The sequence below is a fragment of the Capsicum annuum genome, chromosome 5, assembly GCF_002878395.1.
Source record: "Capsicum annuum cultivar UCD-10X-F1 chromosome 5, UCD10Xv1.1, whole genome shotgun sequence".
NCBI lineage: Eukaryota > Viridiplantae > Streptophyta > Magnoliopsida > Solanales > Solanaceae > Capsicum > Capsicum annuum.
Genome location: NC_061115.1, coordinates 214,376,801 through 214,397,386, shown reverse-complemented (window position 1 = coordinate 214,397,386; position 20,586 = coordinate 214,376,801). Strand labels below are relative to the sequence as shown.

General features: G+C 32.4%; 1 protein-coding gene across 1 annotated transcript; it reads right to left on the bottom strand.

The window, feature by feature from the left end:
* Positions 1-3,607: 3,607 nt before the first annotated feature.
* LOC107872670 (transcription factor FAMA) lies at positions 3,608-7,060 on the bottom strand. Its single transcript, XM_016719297.2, has 5 exons — positions 6,884-7,060; positions 6,373-6,511; positions 5,596-6,219; positions 4,497-4,970; positions 3,608-3,920 (listed from the first exon to the last, which is right to left on the bottom strand). The coding sequence occupies exons 2-5, from the start codon at positions 6,394-6,396 to the stop codon at positions 3,819-3,821; spliced, it is 1,224 nt and encodes a 407-aa protein (XP_016574783.2). The 5' UTR covers positions 6,397-6,511; positions 6,884-7,060; the 3' UTR covers positions 3,608-3,818.
* Positions 7,061-20,586: the final 13,526 nt, after the last annotated feature.

The following is a 20,586-nucleotide window of genomic DNA, read 5'->3' as shown; positions in this document are numbered from 1 at the left end:
TGTTTTATTTTAATTTAAAGATGTTAGATGAATGTGGATCGGCTTTGAATTATTTTTTTTTAGTTAAAGGTTAGGTTTAATTGTATTATCATAATATCTCAATTAGTTTGTTATTTTGTGGTAATTTACAGTTACTAGATGAATCTCAATCGATTTTGAGAAATTTTTGTGTGTAAAATTTAAGTTTACTTGTATTGTTTTGATATCACTTTTATCGTATTATTTTGTTGCAGTTTACAGGTGATAGATAAATGTTGATCGACTTTGAGGAATTTTCTTATATAAAGGTTCGGTTTAGTTGTATTATTTTGATATCTCTATTATCGTATTATTTTGTTATTTTTTACAGGTGGTAGATGAGTGTTGGATGACTTTGAGAAAATTTTTATGTCCACAGATTAGATTTAATTGTATTATTTTGATGTCTCTATCATTGTATTGTTTTGCTGTAATTTACAAATGGTATATGAATGTCGATCAACTTTTAAAAATATTTTTGGTAAAGATTAGGTTTAATAAATAAATTCCCCATCTTTATATATTCAAAAGATATTAAATTTAATTATCGTATTCATCTTTATTATTTAAATAAATATCCTATTTAGTGTAATGTTTGAACTCATTAAAGTGCATATAGGCGCAAGACGCGTATACCTAAACTACATAGAAGAAAAAGAAGCAACAGGATTACTTTACCTATAGTAATATACATAGAAGAATGTACCTTATCAATACGAATTCAATTTGAATTTATAATTTTAAAAATATAATGGGTTCAATCTAGATGTGAAATTTGAAACATTGTAAAATCCAAAGTGATGCATGTGTTGGGCAGGACCAATTTTTGTCCAGTTGACCTTTGATACATCAATTTTCAGGTCTCTATTTTTATTTTCTTGAAATTGTCCATGTTTTGTTTCAGTAACCACCAGCAATTTATAATGGACCATAGTCAGTTTTTTTTTTTTTTTGCTTTAAACAAATTTCTAGCTAGTTTCTATTCATGCATCTAAAATCTAAATCTAAAAATATACTCACCAAATTATAAAAAATAATAAACAAAACGTACAAGAAAACAAACCCCACCTGGCCAACCCATGTGCCATTCATTTCATGCATGCATGAAAGAAATGCAAAAATGACCAGAAAAGTGACTTCATAAATACAATATCCAGATAAAAGAAACAAAAGTTGAATAAGTGACAAATGATAATAAAAGACTATTCCCATTTTCTTTTTTTTTTTTTATAATTATTGTGTCCGAAACGGCATCTAAGCATCTCGACTCATTTTTTAGAGTGCCAGCTACCTCCCACAATTACAGACATCAGATAATTCTATCTATCAAAACTTGTGACCCGTTTGGTCATGAGAATTCTTTTCATTTTTTTGAAAAAAAATTTCACTTTATGCCAAATACCTCTTCAAGTTGATGTTTGGTCGTGAGAATTTCAAATACAACTTGGAGTTATATATGGAAAAGTGAAAAACAAAAAAAAGTTGGTTTTCACTTTTTTCCATCTTCATCCTCTCAAAAATTTAGAAACAACTCCACTTATATTCTTGGACAAACACAGCTCCAATTCCAACTTAAATATTTTTTATTTTCATGGCCAAACACCCACCTGAACGAATGAGAAATCGTTTAGAATTATCATATATTGTAAAAGAACTCTAAACATATTTGTAGGTCCTTGAACATGATTGTGCGACGCGATTTCGCATCTTGATTATAACAATTTCTTTTAATGTTGCTTCACTGATTCTTAACTTTAATTATCGTAAAAAATATAGTCATGTCACTAAAATTCTGAATCCGTCTCCGACTCGAAGTACCATTTTTTAGGACAAGGGACCCTACCAAAAGGCCATTGGTTATGGTATGACCTAATGGGTAGGCTAATACACCCAAGATTAAGTCCTGACAAGTCAAAACCCCTCTCTGAAAACAAGATAGGAGTACATTTTTGTGGGGGCATGCAACGTTGACTTCCCTAAGTCATATTATAAATTGCCAAAGAAAATAATAGTCACACTATATCAATATAGGAAATAATGTCACTCAAATATTTCGAGTTTGAATTCTATTATTAATATGAAATCAGATATCTTGAGTTTGATAAAATAGAGTGAAAAGGTCCACCCCGAAATCAAGGAAGCACTAACTAACAACTGAGTCCTCTCCGAACCGTAGGAGATAGTTGCCCATCATACGGCTCACTAACGCCAACACACAAGATGAAATTTTACCACCGTGAAGCGGCTTTTTGCAAAAAGATGAGGGGGAAACTCAATGCCCTACTTGATCGAATTAGCTAGTCTCTTCTGTTCCGCCTGCGACCCCTTTAGAATATTCTATTGTTAATATGAAATCGTCTTTTCTATGACACATTTTATCTCTTAATATGATATTAGTAAATTCAAATTTAATGAGGCTCTAATACGAACACATTATAATGTCCCTTGACATATCGTCCAAGGACCATAGAATCTGTCGTCTTTGATTGCTCACTATATAGAAGATAAAACAATTAATTCTCTCAACCAAGGTGAGACATTCTAAAAATGATCATTCAAATAAAAATTTATTTATAGCATCAAATACTCAATTCACGAAATATAACGAATAATCAAGACTTTGCTCCCAAATATATCTAGAGTAAATTTATAGCATTCTTACATTATAATGTTCTATATATGATATATGTCTAAGGTGGTAATAAAGAATGTACCATCTAGATACTAAAAAAGAACACGACAGCTCGATGTACAAAATATCTTGCGTTCATTTATAAAGTAAATTTATAGCATTTCATCTATAGAGTAAATTTATAGCATTCTTACATCACAATGGTCTACATATGATGTCTGAGGTGGCTATAAAGAACGCACCATCTAGATAGTAAAAAAAAAAACGACAGCTTGGTGTACAAAATATCTTGCGTTAATCTAGAATAAATTTATAGCATTCTTATATTATGATGTTCTATATATGATATATGTTTAAGGTGGCTATAAAGAATGCACCATCAAGATAGTAAAAAAAATAAAAATAACTCGATGTACCAAACATCTTGCGTTTTTCTAGAGTAAATTTATAGCATTCTTACATTGTAATGTTCTACATATGATGTGCCTGAGGTGGCTATAAAGAACGCACCATCTAGATAGTAAAAAAGAACACGACATACAACTCGATGTACAAAATATCTTGCGTGAATCTAGAATAAATCTATAGCATTCTTACATTATAATGTTCTACATATGATATGTCTAAGGTGGCTATAAAGAATGCACCATCTAGAAGAAAACAACAGCTCGGTGTACAAAACATCTTGCGTTCATCTAGAGTGAATTTATAGCATTCTTACATTACAATGTTCTATATATGATATGTCTAAGGTGGCTATAAAGAACTTACACGCACCGGGTGTATACACCAAACTAATGTTCTTTACCACAATTAAGCAATTAAATCAAGTAAAATACATGTTAATTAATCATGGTTACGTAACATGAACTCTAAATTCAAACACATGGCATGCATGTATTGGCTTGGTGTATACACCGAGTGAGTCTAAATTTTATGCACGAAGAAAACAGCAGCTCGATGTACAAAGCATCTTGCATTCATCTAGAGTAAATATATAGCATTCTTACATTATAATGTTCTATATATGATATATGTCTAAGGTGGCTATAAAGAATGCACCATCTAGATAGTAAAAAAGAAAATAGCAGCTCGATCGGTGTACAAAACATCTTGCATTCACGCAGAGTTTGGACAAAGGCCAGGCCACACCACCCAAGGGGCTCAATTAGTTGATATCATATGGGGCTATTTCAGCATGAATGAAACTGAATATTTGCTGGATTGAGTTTGCTATATCATTAGCTGTATACCTCGTTTCACCAGAAATCTGCAAAAATAAATAAATAAATAAATAAAATGAGGCAACAAAGAGGAAATTTGTATAAGCATGTGAAAATGTGCTACTTCCTCTGTTTCAATTTACGTGTCTTAGTTTCAGTGGACTCGGGAATTTTAAAAAAGAAATAACAGGATACTTTCGAATCTTGTGGTTGTAAACTAAAGATGTGTATAATGCACCAAAATTCCCTTTGAATTATGGTTTTAAACATGTAAGGTGAGATATTGAAATTAAGAGTTATTACTCTGTCCGTCCCAATATGTGACACCTTTTTTAATCAGTCTAAAAAAGAATGACATTTTTCTATATTTAGTAACTATTTGACTTGAAACTTCTCATTTTACCCGAGATGATTTACCGTCAAACAAATATTTATGACTTGTTTTAACCACAAGTTCCAAATTATGTCTTCATTTCAATATTAAACTTTGTGTCCAGTCACACACCTTCACATAAATTGAAATCGAGTGAGTGTTAAATATATAAAGTGACATTCTTTTTAAACAGACCGAAAAGGAAAGTGTAAGACACAAAAGAGAGGGAGCTAGTGTTGATTATAAGTACCTTGACATTGAATGTGTAGAGAACAGTTTGTTCAATTGTAGTAATATTTGTATGAAGAATACTAAGTTGCATATCTTCTAATGAAGCAATTGCCTTTATGAGTTGTCCTGGTCTTCTTCTTGATAGAATCTTTATCATTGCATCAAACCCTAAAAGTTTCACTTCAACATCAGCCAAACAAGACTTACTCTCAGCTATTTCTTCTTGAATTCCAGCTTCAATATACTCATTTGGAAGTGGTAACAACAATGGTGGTTGATGATTATGAGTACTACTAGGGTTTTGATTAATTGGCATTGGTTGTGGTTGTGGTTGTGGTGGTTGTATATTTGATGAATCACCTAATGGCCTTGTTGGTGGAGTACTATTATCTCCATAGATTCTTCTTCTCTTTTGTGACTCAAGGCATTGTAAGAGTTGTTCCAATTCTCTAACAAATTCAATTGCTCCACCAATGATAGATGCTTGATCTCCCTACAAGTTGAAGACATATATGTATCATGTTGAGTGTTGAGACATAATATAGTTAAGTAAATAGTGACCACCAAAGGATGTGGTGCAGCGGATGGGGCTGCTCCTTCCTAGGTATGGAAAAATCTTTGGTAGGGAGCGCTTCCCCCGAATGGGCCCTACGCGAATTCGAATTATTTGGGCTCCAATGCGAGTACCGAACACCGGATGGAAAATCCCTCCACAAAAAAAAAAAAGTAAATAGTGAGCTAGCAACTGCTAACAGTTATTTTAAGCTTTTAAATGGGACAGCATTGCACACTAATTCATTACATATCATTAAATAACTATCCTAGATCAAGTGTGGTTTGCCTCATAATTTAAGCATTTAGATGAGATGATGGTACCACTCAATAGTACAACAGATTCAATTTGCACGTGCTTGGCCCCTGAAAAAGAATCAGATCCATTACGTAAAAAGGGTCGTGACAAAGGCGTATACATCACTAAGTAGAGGACTAAAACATGGGTTTTGATCTCTAACGATTTAACCTTTAAGGCGAGATGGTCACACAGTTCAGAAATACTCAACAAATAAAAAACCCTCATGAAGTTAATTAACTAACTTAAATCAAGAATTAGAATATACCCTTTGAACATAAGAGCCAGGCATGAGTGACCTCAACACACGAAGATGTTCATTCATTTGCTTCCTTCTATTCCTCTCAACAGCAATGTGTGTCATTCTTTGGCTTTCAACTTCTTCATTTGTCTTAATTCTTGGCCTCTTTCTCTTATTGTTCTTCCCTTCATGACCTCTTTCAACAACAATAACATTTTCACTTTTTTCTTTTCCACCTTCTTGATCTACTACTAACTTAAACTTCTCTTGATCACTTTGTTGTACCATTAACCCTTCTTGATCATCATCATCATCACCATCATCTTCATGCACATTCTTCTCGTTTAGAACGGGGAACTTAAGGAAGTACACAGGATCAATCCCTCCTGCATCTTCCTCTGAGACTACCTTGGTTTGATTCAAGGCCAATTTAGGTCCAAAATCCGCGAATTGCATCACATCCGCAAAGCTCAACTTGTCAAGAGAAGAATTCGAGGGCAAAAACCCTAACAAACTCTGGTTCTGCTGTTGCTGTTGTTGCTGTTGTTGTTGTGTAGAATGTGGATTAAGCATGTAATCAACCATTTGATTGTCGGTATTTGATGAGGTTTCACCAATTACAATTTGAAAAGATGTAGGCAAAGAATTAGCCTGCAAAAACATTTCATGTTCAAAGTGAAACAACATAACTATATATTGATATGTCAAAAGCAAGAGATAGAAGCAACGAAAAATGATAAAAACAAACACTTATGTATATATTTGTTATGTATATATATATATGTTTGGAACTTTGGATAGTACCTGGCTATTTTCTCCTTTGTCCATTGTCTTGTTATAGTTTCTTGTTTTTACCCTAAAACTCTTTTGACTATTCACAAATTCATGCAAAACTCAAATTTTATGGTGAATTTGATCACTCCAACCAAGGGTCCACCACTAGCTGAAACAGACAAAAAAAAAAAAAAATTCATTATCAAACTATCATGTCAAGATATATATAATGAGGAAACAAAATATCATATGAGAATTCAGAATTTAAACGTTAAAATTTCAAGTTCTTCATCCAGCATGCATCTATAATTTACTCAATTTAAATGAACTCGTAATTTTATGTATTATACATTCGCCTTCGGATGAACTCATACCTTATCTATTAATACTAACTCTTTCGATGGACAAATCAATTATTCGTTATGAAAATCTTTAAAAAAAAAAAATAGAAAATCTATTAATTTATTTTCTCCCTTAAGTACTACAATTAATATATGAAAATAGATGGCATATCTAAGAAGATAGAAATTTGCAAACTAACCTTATAATTTGGAAATATGAAGATGTAAAATTTAAGTGGAATTTGCTAGATTGAACTAAAAATAAAAACAAACAAAAGGGACATGAAAGATTTTATATCAAATGATGGACTTTGCAGGTATCCAGCAAGAAGTTGTCTTTGACTTTTGGAGGTGATATTTGTTTGTATTTATATATAATAATATCTCTCTCTATATATATACTTGATACAAAGATAAAATTTTAAAATATATCACATATATATCAGAGGAGCCTATGAACCAATATGAATCATGGTGGGATGGTGAAATTTCTTTATTTTTAATTATGGGTTTTGGAGTCTTTAGTACTGAACAAGATTTTATCGCAAGCGTCGTCTATAAAAATAAATCTTATAATGTGTGAATTCAAATTTAATTAAATTTTAATATATATATCAAATATCGAATAAGCCATATAATAAACAGATTTAAATTTAGTCGGAATACAATATCGATCGAATACTAAATAGAAGAAAAAAAACAAAAAAAAAAAAAAAAGAGGAGCCTGTGGATTAATTTCCACCTCACAAATTTACTCATCACTTTTTTCACCTCCACCTAAATAATTAATGACAATCACAAGCAGAACAACTTTATCACCTCTTTACATGAGGTTTTAATAAATACTTAAGCTCTTTGATATGTGATTCTCTTTTTTTCTTTTTAAAGATTCAAAGAGATTGAAATTTTTTCAAAGTTTGAAATATTTTATTTCTTTGGAGATAGGTTTAATAATATTCATGCACGTGAGCACTTTAGCAGCCTAGAAGTTGTCAATTGAAAATTAATGTATAGGTGTTACCAAAACGTTTTAAAAAGGTTTCACTAGAATTGCCTCGTATTATTCATATCAGGTATTAATTATATCGAAATAAAATGCAACACATATATTGTATTGTATAGTTATACTATTTTAATAACAATATCCTTATATAATAATATTTCACTATGACAGTTAAGTTTATTCCAAAATAATTTTTATGTGCTCTATATAATAATCTTTTATCTAAAACAATAACAAATATTTTTATAATATTATTCTTATTGTAAAACAAATTTAGTGTGCGTGCTTTGCATTTGTATTTCCCATTAATCAATAAAATTACACATAAAAGAAAAAATTGTTAAAAAATAACAATTGATGATAAAATAAATGATGTATCTATATATAAATGATATAATATGACACCATAATTTATTTATTATCATTTCAAATCATAAATTTATTGAAATTAATAAATTTTTCATCTAAATTATGACCAGGAAATAATTTTCACTTTCATGTATTTATTAATAATAAAAAACCCACGTCTTAATTTGCTAGGATTTTAAAATAAATACTTTAAGGACTTTGAAATAAATAAAATTTAACCTATAAATTGTTTCTTTAAAAAAGTTAGATGATAGCTTTTGTAATGTAAAATACATTTTTGAAAGGTAAAAAAAAAAAAAAAAAAAAAAGGAGTGGGGTTTCATTGAAGATTTTAGTTCTTTCACCTTAAAAGAGAGAGTCATTTTTTTTCAGAAAAAAATATGAGGAAGTTGAAATGGCAATGCAATTAATAATTGTTTGATCCTGCTCTGCGCAACTTAAATCCTTTAAACCCCTAAGGTTTGTTGTCAAACCAAAAATTTAGGGTTAATCCTATTGCGAGTCTCGTTATCAAAATTGTGTCATTCGTAAATAACATATACACCGTGGCATCACACTTTGTGAGCGCTCAGTCAATTCATCCATCATCAAGGTAAATAAAAATTGCTAAGGACTAATCCCCGATGCAATATTGTGCTTCATTTATCACACCATTTTGTGTTGTATGGTCTATTACACTTTCTCTATTATTTGTTATGTGTTATTTTCTATGCCTTATTCTGCATGTGTACTATCTTTTTAAATTGTCTTGTTATGTGATATTTGAATTGAGGGTCTTTTAAAAACAATCACTCTAACTTTGCGAGGTGGAGGTAAGAATTGTGTGCACTCTATTCATTCTAAACCTATATATATATATATATACTAGCCCGTGCTAGCACGAGCTCAATATATGTTATTTTTTTAATCTTAATTTATGTGACACAAATATAATTTAGATAATTAATTATTAAAATAATTTAGTTTTTAATTATTGTGATTTATAATACTATTTCTTCTATTTCAATTTAAGTGATACTGATATAATTTTAAAAGTTAACTTATGTGGTAGTAATATAATTTCTATAGTCAATCAAATGTTTTATGTTGACATATCATTTTGTGTCTATTTTATGAAATATTATTAATTTTCTAATGCGATCGTAATAATTAATTAGGGGTGATATAATAAAACCACGATTGAAGCAGCGAAGAACTCGTGTCTTAAATGAATTATAATAACTAATTAGAAGTGATATAATAAAATTACTTTAAAAAATACTTGTGAAAAAAGCATAAATAGGTATCATATAAGACATCAAGTTAATTTAAAAAATCAAAAGTTAATTTATTATTTTTTGTCAATTTTATATTTTTTATTAAATATTATAATTTTTTAATACTTAAATAACTTATAGTAATTAATTTGGGGTAATATAATCAAATTACGATTGAAGCAGCTGAAGCAGGCAACACAAGTAGGCATGTCGATTATTTTATATTTTTATTTAGTATTACAAATTTTTAAAGAGAGAATGGTCAAATACCCCCCAACCTATAGTCGAAATCCCAACTACATACTCAACCTTTCAATTAGACCTATTACCCCCTGATCTATTTTTTTCCTATATTTATTACCCCCTAAATGCTGAGTTGGCAGGGAAGGTGAGAACACCCCCTCTAGGCGCATTGGTTTAGTCCCAGGACGTCCAAAATTAAAATTTCAGCCTTTCACGTGTATTATACACGTCATTTTTAAATACTTAAATAACTTATAGTAATTAATTAGGGGTAATATAGTAAAATTTCGATTGAAGCAGCTGAAACAAGCAACACAAGCAGGCATGTCGAAGACGCGCCTGCTTATTGACACTTATTATATATAGTAGCATATATATAGAGAGAGAGAGAGATAGAGAGAGAGAGAGAGAGAGAGAGAGAGAGAGAGAGAGACTGTACATAGATAAATTGTTTTGCTATGTGCTACTTGAATCGAAATTGTTTTCAAACGACCCTCGATTCAAGAAGCACGTAACAAAACAATTAAAAAAGGCTGTACATAGATAGAATAAGGCACATAAAATAAGACATAATAAATAATAAAGAAAACATAACAGACCGTACTAACACAGAATGATGTAATAAATGAAGCACAATAAATAAACATATAGCAGTAATAATTGAATTAAACAGGAAATTACTACAAGAATAATATCAATACTATCTATCCACCAAGCCTACCCCGTAGAGAAGTGAGACAATCTTCAATTACTTTCTATGCTTCTACTCTAATTCGTGATACCTTCATATCTCCTAGCTAAATCAAAAAAATGGACGGATAGAACTTATTTTCTTATTGAAAAGTTGTTTAATTTTAAATACTTGTTAAAATCATTTACTTTTAAATAGTTTGTTAAAACTGGTTCTCTATGCACTCCGTCCTTTATAAGGCTCTACATGACTCAAACCAAAAAAGAGCCCCAAACATCAAATTCAAACTTTAAAAATATCAAACCTTACTATTTCTATCGAAATCAACAAATCAAAAATTTTTATTATCATATCATATTCACGCCTAATTATTAAAGTGACTTACTTTTAAACAACAAGGTTAAAGTGGCTATCTCTGCACTTACCCATTACTAAGGCTCTACTTGCCAAATCACCCCTCCATTTAGATACAATTGATGAGATTAAAGAATGGAGCACAAACTAGAACCACCTTTATAACGTTAAAAGTATATATGCATCGATAGTATAACGAAGACAATTTTAAACCTTTTTCAAAAGCAGAATAGCAATTACGACCAAAGCAAATGGCGGATCGATAGATGTTACAGTCTTACTGAAAAATGATAATTTTGATACTCATTTTCTCCCAATGGTGGACCGATTTAAAATATATACATGATCATGTATGATATATGACTACGACTAGAAAATATTAACAATAAATCTATCTGATTATTTGTGTAAAAATTCCTATTTTACGTTGGGACATATATTTATCTTTTCAAAATTTTCCACAATATGACTCTACTAGACCCAAAATCTGTCCGACTATTTGTGTAAAGATTCCTATTTTACGTTGGGTCATATATTTCTCTTTTCAAACGGCTCTACCAAACCCAAAATCTGTCCGACTATTTAGGTAAAGATTCTTATTTTACGTTGACTCATATATTCTCTTTTTAAAATTTCCCACAAAATGACTCTACCAGATCCAAAATCTATTAGACAATTTGTATAATTCCTATTTTATGTTAGATCATTTATTTCTCTTTCTAAAATTTTCCACAATACGATTCTATCAGACACAAAATGTGTCTGACTATTTATGTAAAAATCCCTATTTTATGTTGGGTCATATATTTCTTTCTTCAAAATTTTTAACAGTACGGCTCTACCAGATCCAAAATCTGTCCGATTATTTGTGTAAAGATCCTTATTTTACGGTTGGGTCATATATTTCTCTTTTCAAAATTTCCCATAATACACTCTACCAGACCCAAGTCCAAAAAGAGGCCCAAAACAGTAAGCCCATTAAGCTCCCCCACTACTTATAACCAAACCCTAATCCCCTCCCTCAAAAACCCTAGCCATTTTCTCCATTTTTCCTCATCCTCTTTATCCGCCGCCACCAAAAGCAAAATCCAAAAATATATGTACGTTTTCTGTATGCACTCTACGCTTTCTAAACCTATATATATATATATATATATATATATAGAGAGAGAGAGAGAGAGAGAGAGAGAGAGAGAGAGAGATCTTGAGACGGGCTAATACGATTCAAATGACTGCCTTAGCTTTCAATAACATCATTCGAAGTCAGTACGTGGGGCATCAAGATTTTGTCACATTAAGGAAACGGAATCCTCTATGGAGGGGCCAGTATGAGTACACCAAAGAGCAATCCCACGTGTGAAAGATTGCTTGGAGCATTGAAGATTGAGGACTCACGGTTTTGGGCCTTCATTAAGGACATTCTGGTTACTTAGCCTTGTCCAAGTAACACTCCATGACCACCCCTTTCATTAAGGGTATTGTGGTTATTTTGTTATGTAATAAGTTAGACTATAAATAGGTTCTATTAGTTCATTTGCTAGTTAGTCTATGAAAGATGAAAGATTAAAAACTTGAAATCCTCTCTCTTGAGAGTAGACCACCTTAGTATAGTCTTAGTTAGGACTTGAAAAAGTCATCCTTAGTATAGGGATTGGAAAAGCCAATATTGTTCTGTGTTTGGAAACGGTGGATCTTGAGGTGAGTCGATTACCTTGGCGGTCACCGTAAGAGTGTGGTTTTGATTATACATTCATTAGGGATAAATGTTGAAATATACTTGGTTCTTAATCTTGTAATAATCTTGGTCTCACTATCTATCCTTTCATTATTTTGCAAATCCATGTGTTTTTGTGTTTGTCATCTTGTACCCCTTTGTGTTGCTTATTCTTCCCACGTTTTGTGGACTGTTTTGGCATCTTGATGGACTGATTTGTATCATTTGTTATCAGAGTCATCATTGATTTCGTTCCCATGAGATCAATCTTGGGTTTGTTCACTCAAAAAAAAATTGTTGAAAAACTCAAAAATAGTAATTCATCCACGTTTTTGTGTTTAGGCCGAAATTTGAAGTCTAGTTTTCTTATGATTTTTGTGTGTTTTTTGTGTTCTAGTATTAGATCTTTGTTTCCTAACATTAGAAGAGGTTTCCAAGGTCGAAAATCTCACAAAAAGAAGTTATTCTACGGGTTTGGTGTCTTGGCCGAAGTGTTGTTGTTGTTTGACCGAATTTGTGTCTAGATTTAGGTGTTGTTTTGATTGTCTTTGTTGTTTATTGTGTTGATTTTCTTTCTCTCTAACACTACTTAAGTCTAACCCAAGTTCTTGAGCAAAAAAAATTGCAAGTTATTGTCGAAAGAGTGGACAGTTTTGTTGTTGTTGTTGTTGAAGTTCTTGTGTTGTGTTGAAGAAGTCTTGTAAAAGGTTGTTGTTTGATCCAAATTCAAAGGCAAGAGAGTATGGACTCTTGTTAGTCTTGAAACAACTTTCAAGACATTACCAAAGAAGAAAAAGAACAAAAGACCTCCAAAAAGTCTTCATACCAAAAGAAAGTAAGTTTATTTTTCTAGACAAGCCAAAAGAGGAAAGGCGGACAAGACCTCTAAAAGGTTATCTTGCCAAAAATGTGAAAGTTAGTCAAGGTTTGAATTTTCAAAAAAAGGACTTAAAGTCTTGTTTGTTAACCTACCAAACCCAAAATTCCCCCATCTTTGTGAAATTTGAACAACCAAAATTGTGGAATAAAAATTTTCAACTTCAACAATATTTTTTTTGTCCATTGACCAATAGTTGAGTGCCACATTATCAATAGCTCAAGAACGTTGGAATTCCTAGTTTCACTTTTTTGATTTTATTGGTTTCCATTTTGTTAGTTCTCATATTAATTAGCAAACTAGTAAATACCTACTAGATTGTAGATTAGTTTTTTAGTATGTTTTCTTTCGTGTTAAGCATTGTATTTTGTGCTTTTCTCGTTTATAAGTCGTAGTATTTCCTTTGTTTCAAGTTCGTAAGTAAATTTTGTTTTTGTGTCTTGAGTCGATCAAACAAGAATCCATTCCGGCCGCTAAGTAGAATTGACATCCTATTGACTACCGGAGTATAAGCAACTTTCAATATTCTCCGCTCCAATTGTGAGAATCACAAAGGTGGACATATACGAGTGTTGGTGAGGAGCTTTTACTACTAATTTTGTTTGTTCATTGTGTAGGTACAAAGGTGATATAAGAGGAACATGTCTTCGATATCCGGGGATTATTGTGACTACAACATGGGAGACTATGATTGTAGTAAGGGGTTTTATGGCTACGAAGTTGAGGGAGATTGCGGAGGCTATGAAAATAGCCATGATCAAAACTTGGGCAGATTTGAGAGTTATGGTTTTAAGGGGGGAAATGAAGTGCCTAGTGATTATAGTGAATTTGGAGATGATGTAGGACCTCGTGATGGATCTTATGATGACGTTGGGGCATATGAGGAGTCTTACACTTCTCACTCCGAACCTAGATTTGGTGTTAGGTATAACCCTTTCGTTGACAAAGCTTATGAGAGTTATGATGAGAGTACATGTAAGGAGTGTGAAGATTCATATTCTCCACCTTGTAGTACTTTTTATCAAGGTCGATATAGTATGAATGGTTATACTAGCTCTAGTGGAGGTTGTCCAATGAGAAGAAGAGGGTATGCATCTCCAAAATTGAGGGGTACTCGTGTTCTTTACAATGTTGATCCGAGAAGGAGTGTACACTCTGAAAGGTGACCATTTGTGGGATACCGGTCTTCCTCATTGTATTAAATGATAGGTATTATAGTAACTACATTGTTCCATCCATGGTTGACTACTTGGGGTTGTTTTGTGAGCCTTTACTTGTTTCATACTTCTTGGACGGGTTTAAGGTTACCGAGAGGGTCAAGGTTGTCTACTCCCAATTTGAATACCATGAGGAGGTGTGGTGCGATATTCTTCCATTGACATACGGCCATATATGCTTAGATGCCGATTAGTTTGCGCAGCATAGAGTTCCAAATGTGCAAAATTGGCCAAATATTATAAGAGACCGGTGGGGAAATCACCTCGTGACATACATGTTGCCTGAGCCGCAAAAAGAAGTGAATACTTACTCCAATCCTAATGCTTATGAGAGATAAAATATTGTGAGGAGTAAAGATGTGCAAGGTGGTAATCCGAGAGTGGAAAAAAAAAGAGGTTGTGTGGAGCGAAGTGAGGGGATTGGCACCAAACCGATCTAACATTATTTGTCCTTCTATTTCTAAGGACATTTTTGTAGGTACCTACATGACAAGTGAATGAGAGCAATGCCAAAGTGAAGTTGTTGCCCAAGCTTGTGGAGGTCCTTCACAACACGAAAAAGGAGAGTCGACTCAAGAACTTCAAGGTAAAATAGCTAACTCTTACACTTTTGTGCATGTGAATAACAATTGTGTGGCTAGTAGCCTATTGAGTGTGAGTAGTAGCTTACTTACTTAGGAGTTTAATGATTCTTTGCCTTTTGTTGATGATGTACATGTTGTGAGTGTGGATACACTAATTGATCCTATTGATAACCAAATTGACTCTTCCTATAAGATCAATTTATGTCCACCTAGTGTTGAAGCCTATATGTTGAACGGAAGTACATCATCTTGTGAAATTTATGTTGGTCAACTTTTGTTTGAAAATTAACCACCACTTGAGGATGTGTGTAATGTGATTAATGAATCTCAAGTGTGTGATGATGTTGAAAATTTTGTGTGAAAATTAACCACTACTTGATATTGATCTTTTAGAGAGTGATGAACGTGTTTGTTCCGAATCTGCCCATGAAATAGATCATACTCTCTTAAGGTATAATGTCTCGTTTGAAGATGATATAACCACTCCTAATTAACCTAGTGGTGGAAATGATGGTATAGCTTGCCTTAGAAGCTACAACCGATATGATAACCCACTATGGTGTGACAACATTCCTCCTAAAGATGAAAATGTCTTCTTGGAAGATGAGAGTACTCTTAAGAGTAAGGGATTTGTGGTTTTGGAAACTACTTCTCCTTCTACTTTGTGTGACTTTATTGTTGAGAGTACTCATGGTGATGATTGTCAAACTAGTAGTGAGTACACACATGAAGGAACCTTAGTAGAAGTCGACTTGAGTGATACCTTTCTCTACTTTCGATTTTCTAGGGATAATATGTATGCAATTGTAGAGAGTATGTTGTTTATTTTGGGTGGAGACCACGGGAAAGGGGAGTACTTTCTAGACCCGTGTCTATGACCACTCTTCCCGTTTGACCCCGGTGCCAAATATAGAATTGGTGATGATGGTGCACCCAACTTGTTGCTTGGTTTACATGACAAGCAAAGTATCATTTTTGGTGAATTCTATAGCCAAATCCTTTGTGCATTTTTCATTAATTATGTAATATTTAGTTCAAAGGATGGATCCTTGGTTATATTCTAAATATGTGCAACCTTGGTATGTTAAGGTGATTTGTCGTGCTTACCCTAACCCTCATGCCATGAGGAGTTTGTATTTATGTGTTCTTTCTTTGGTTTTGCAAGGTTTGGATTCGAGGTCGAATCCTTTTCAAGAAGGGGGGGATGATACAATTCAAATGGCTGCCTTAGCTTTCAATGACATCATTCGAAGTCAGTACGTGGGGCATCAAGCTTTGGTCATATTAAGGAAACGGAATCCTACATGGAGGGGCTGGTTTGAGTACACCAAAGAGCAATCCCACGTGTGAAAGATTGCTTGGAGCATTGAAGATTGAGGACTCACGGTTTTGGTCCTTCATTAAGGACATTTTCGTTACTTAGCCTTGTCCAAGTAACACTCCATGACCACCCCTTTTCATTAAGGATATTGTGGTCATTTTGTTATGTAATAAGTTAGACTATAAATAAGTTTTATTAGTTCATTTGCTAGTTAGTCTATGAAAGATGAAAGATTAAAAACTTGAAATCCTCTCTCTTGAGAGTAGACCGCCTTAGAATAGTCTTAGTTAGGACTTGAAAAAGTCATCTTTAGTAAAGGGCTTGGAAAAGCCAATATTGTTCTTTGCTTGAAAACGGTGGATCTTGAGGTGAGTCGATTACCTTGGCGGTCACCGTAAGAGTGTGATTTTGATTGTACATTCATTAGGGATAAATGTAGAAATATACTTGGTTCTTAATCTTGTAATAATCTTGGTCTCACAATCTATCCTTTCATTATTTTGCAAATCCGTGTGTTTTGGTGTTTGTCATCTTGTATCCCTTTGTGTTGCTTGTTCTTCTCACGTTTTGTGAACTGTTTTGGCATCTTGGTGGACTTATTTGTATCACGGGGTCTATCAGAAACAACCTCTCTACCTCTTTAGAGGTAGTGGTATGGACTGCGTACACTCTACCCTCCCCAGACCCCACTTTGTGGGAATATACTGGGTTTGTTGTTGCTGTTGTATAGAGAGAGAGATTATACATAGATAAATTGTCTTGTTATGTGCTACTTGAACCGAAATTACTTTCGAAAGACTATCGATTCAAGCAACACATAACAAGACAATTAAAAAAGACTGTACATAGATAGAATAAGGCATAGAAAATAAGACATAACAAATAATAGAAAAAACGTAATAGACCATACAACACAAAGTGATGTAATAAATGAAGCATAATCAACAACATATAGTAGTAATAATTGAATTAAACAAGAAACTACAAAAATAATGCTAATACTATTTATCCGCCAAGCCTACCCCGTAGAGAAGTGAGACAATCTTCAATCGCTTTCTATGCTTCTACTCTAATTCGCGACACTTTCATATCTCCTAGCTAAATAAAAAAAATGGACTGATAGAACTTATTTTCTTATTGAAAATTTGTTCAATTTTAATTACTTGTTAAAATCATTTAGTTTTAAATAGTCTTTTAAAAGTGATTCTCTATGCAGTCCATCCTTTATAAGGATCTACATGACCCCAAAAAAAAAAAACATCGAATCCAAATTTTAAAAATGCCAAATCATACTATTCCTGTCGAAATCAACAAATCAAAAAAATTTAATATCATATCATATTCACGCCTAATTATTAAAGTGGCTTACTTTTAAATGACAAAGGTTAAAAGTGTCTATCTCTGCACTTACCCATTACTGGGCTCATTTATTTGCACTTAATGAAGGTCTGAATCTGAATGGTTCAGACTTCAGACTATTAAGTATATTTATTTTTTATTAAGATTTTAGCTCTTAATAGGTCCGAATATGTCTTAATTATTCAGATCTTGAATCAAGTCTTAATAGGTCTGAAGAGATATTCTGGTGTTGGATAATATTCACCGTCGCTCTATTCATAATCATCAGTCACCTCCTTTGCCACCTTCATCATTGTCAACCACCACCCACCACCACTAACCACCTCCACCATCGACAACAAATATCGCTACCAACCACTATTGTCAATCGTTACCACACCTACTACCTCTATTATTCTAATTATATTTAACGACACCATCGCCGTCAACATCACTACCATCATCAACCACTACCGGTCAATCCCCACTATCGACCAACTCATATATCACAACTAGCACCACCTCTAACTACCACTAATACATCACAACCTCCACACATTCTTCGGCGGCCACGATCATTGTCACTACTACGCCACCTATACCATCATTTCAATCACTATCATCGCTATAATTTATCTCTTCTAACAACCCTCTCCGCCATCACAACTAACAATATCTCCAACTAGCACCAACACATCGTCTACCATCATTCATTCATTTTTCAGCCATCATAATCAACACCTCCAACTACTAATATCAAGCATCGCCATATTACAACCATCACCACCACTATCAACCGCCACCATCATAACAGTCTCTACAATACCAACCATCACAACTATCACCACTAACATTACTAATCACTAACATCAATCATTGTCACCGCTACCACCATTATAAACCATCTCCACTATCACTAACAAACATAAATATTTTTTTCAATCAAATAATAATTTTATTGTACTAAATTACATACTTTTTTGATATATAATTAGTTATTTATTTGAATTGTATTTTTTATTTTATTATATATATAAATATTTATTTTTGTATATTTAGATGTTGAAAAACAAACTGTCTTAATCATTCAATTTTTTGATCTAGAGACAATATCTTAATCATTCAGACGTGCATTCAGATTTATATGTCTGAATCTTACAAAAAACAAATGTAACCTAAGGCTCTACTTGACCCAAATCACCCTTCCATTTGGCTACAATTGATGAGATTAACGAATGGAGCATAAATTAGAACCACCTTTATAACGCTAAAAGTACATATGCATCGATAGTATAACGAAGACAATTTAAAATCTTTTTCAAAAGTAGAATAGCAAATACGACCAATGCAAATTGTGGACCGATAGATGTTACAGTCTTACTGAAAAACAATAATTTTGATACTCATTTTCTCCCAATAGTGGAACGATTTAAAATATATACACGATCATATATAATATATGAATACGACTAGAAAATATTAACAATAAATCTATCCGATTATTTGTGTAAAGATTCCTATTTTACATTGGAACATATATTTCTCTTTTCAAAATTTCCCACAATACGACTCTACCGGACTCGAAATTTGTCCAACTATTTGCGTAAAGATCCTTATTTTACGTTGGGTCATATATTTCTCTTTTCAAATTTTTCACAATACGACTCTACCAGACACAAAATCTGTCCAATTATTTGTGTAAAAACTCCTATTTTATGTTGGGTCATATATCTCTCTGTTTCAAAAAATTTCACAATACAACTCTACCAGACCCAAAATCTATTAGACTATTTGTATAAAAAAAATCTATTTTATGTTGGATCATATATTTCTCTTTCCAAAATTTTCCACAATACGACTCTATCAGACATAAAATTTGTCTGACTATTTGTATAAAAATTTCTATTTTATGTTGGGTCATATACTTCTCTCTTCAAAATTTTCAAAAGTACGACTCTACTAGATCCAAAATCTGTCTGACTATTTGTGTAAAAATCTCTATTTTATGTTGGGTCATATATTTCTCTCTTCAAGATTTTCAATAGTACGACTCTACCAAATCCAAAATTTGTCCGACTATTTATGTAAAGATCCCTATTTTATGGTTGGGTCATATATTTCTCTTTTCAAAATGAAAAAATTACAAAAACTAGCATACTTAAGACTTTAATTACAAATAATAGCAACACTTTCTCAAAATTATAATTTATAGCAAAAGTAGCAATATTTTAATATTTTTATTAAAAAACGTGTAGATTCCACTCATTATTTTACCTTTACCTATTTTCAAGCCACTTTCCCTATTTCAGCTTCCTCTTCTATAATGTTTTCTTTGATTTTTTTTTCAAATACCGCTATTTCCTCTCAAATTTCGAATAAACATTGTTCCCTATCAATTAAGGTAAGTTGATTTTACAGTTAATACATGTTATTTTTTTCTATATAATTTTTTTTTGTAATTTATTTTCGGCATTTTTCAACTTTCTTCTTCGTTTTGTTTTTTTGGATTTTTTTTTTTTGTGTGTGTTGAAATTTTTGGAGTTACGCGATAATGACAGAACATGCACATTGTAGTAGTTCAGTTAGAGGTATTCCATTGAGAAATTTAAGTTTCAATGAACTACCATCGTTTAGTCTTGATTTAACATAAGATGAAGACATTAACTTGATTTCTACTAATATTCAGTCGAAGCGAGGTTTTAGCATAGAAGAGGTAAGATTGAAGCAGCGTAACGATCCAAAAAAAATTGTGAAAATCATGAAACAGAAAGTATTGAGACAATCTTCATCCCCAAAACCCTCAAAAATTTAAAAAATGGTGAAAAAAAAAGTCAATCGAACAAGGAGTATCTAGAAAAATTGCAACTCTGTTTCATCTGATTATCAATCTAAAGAAGGGAAAGTGGAGGAGGTGTTTTTGCATTTTAATTTTGTAT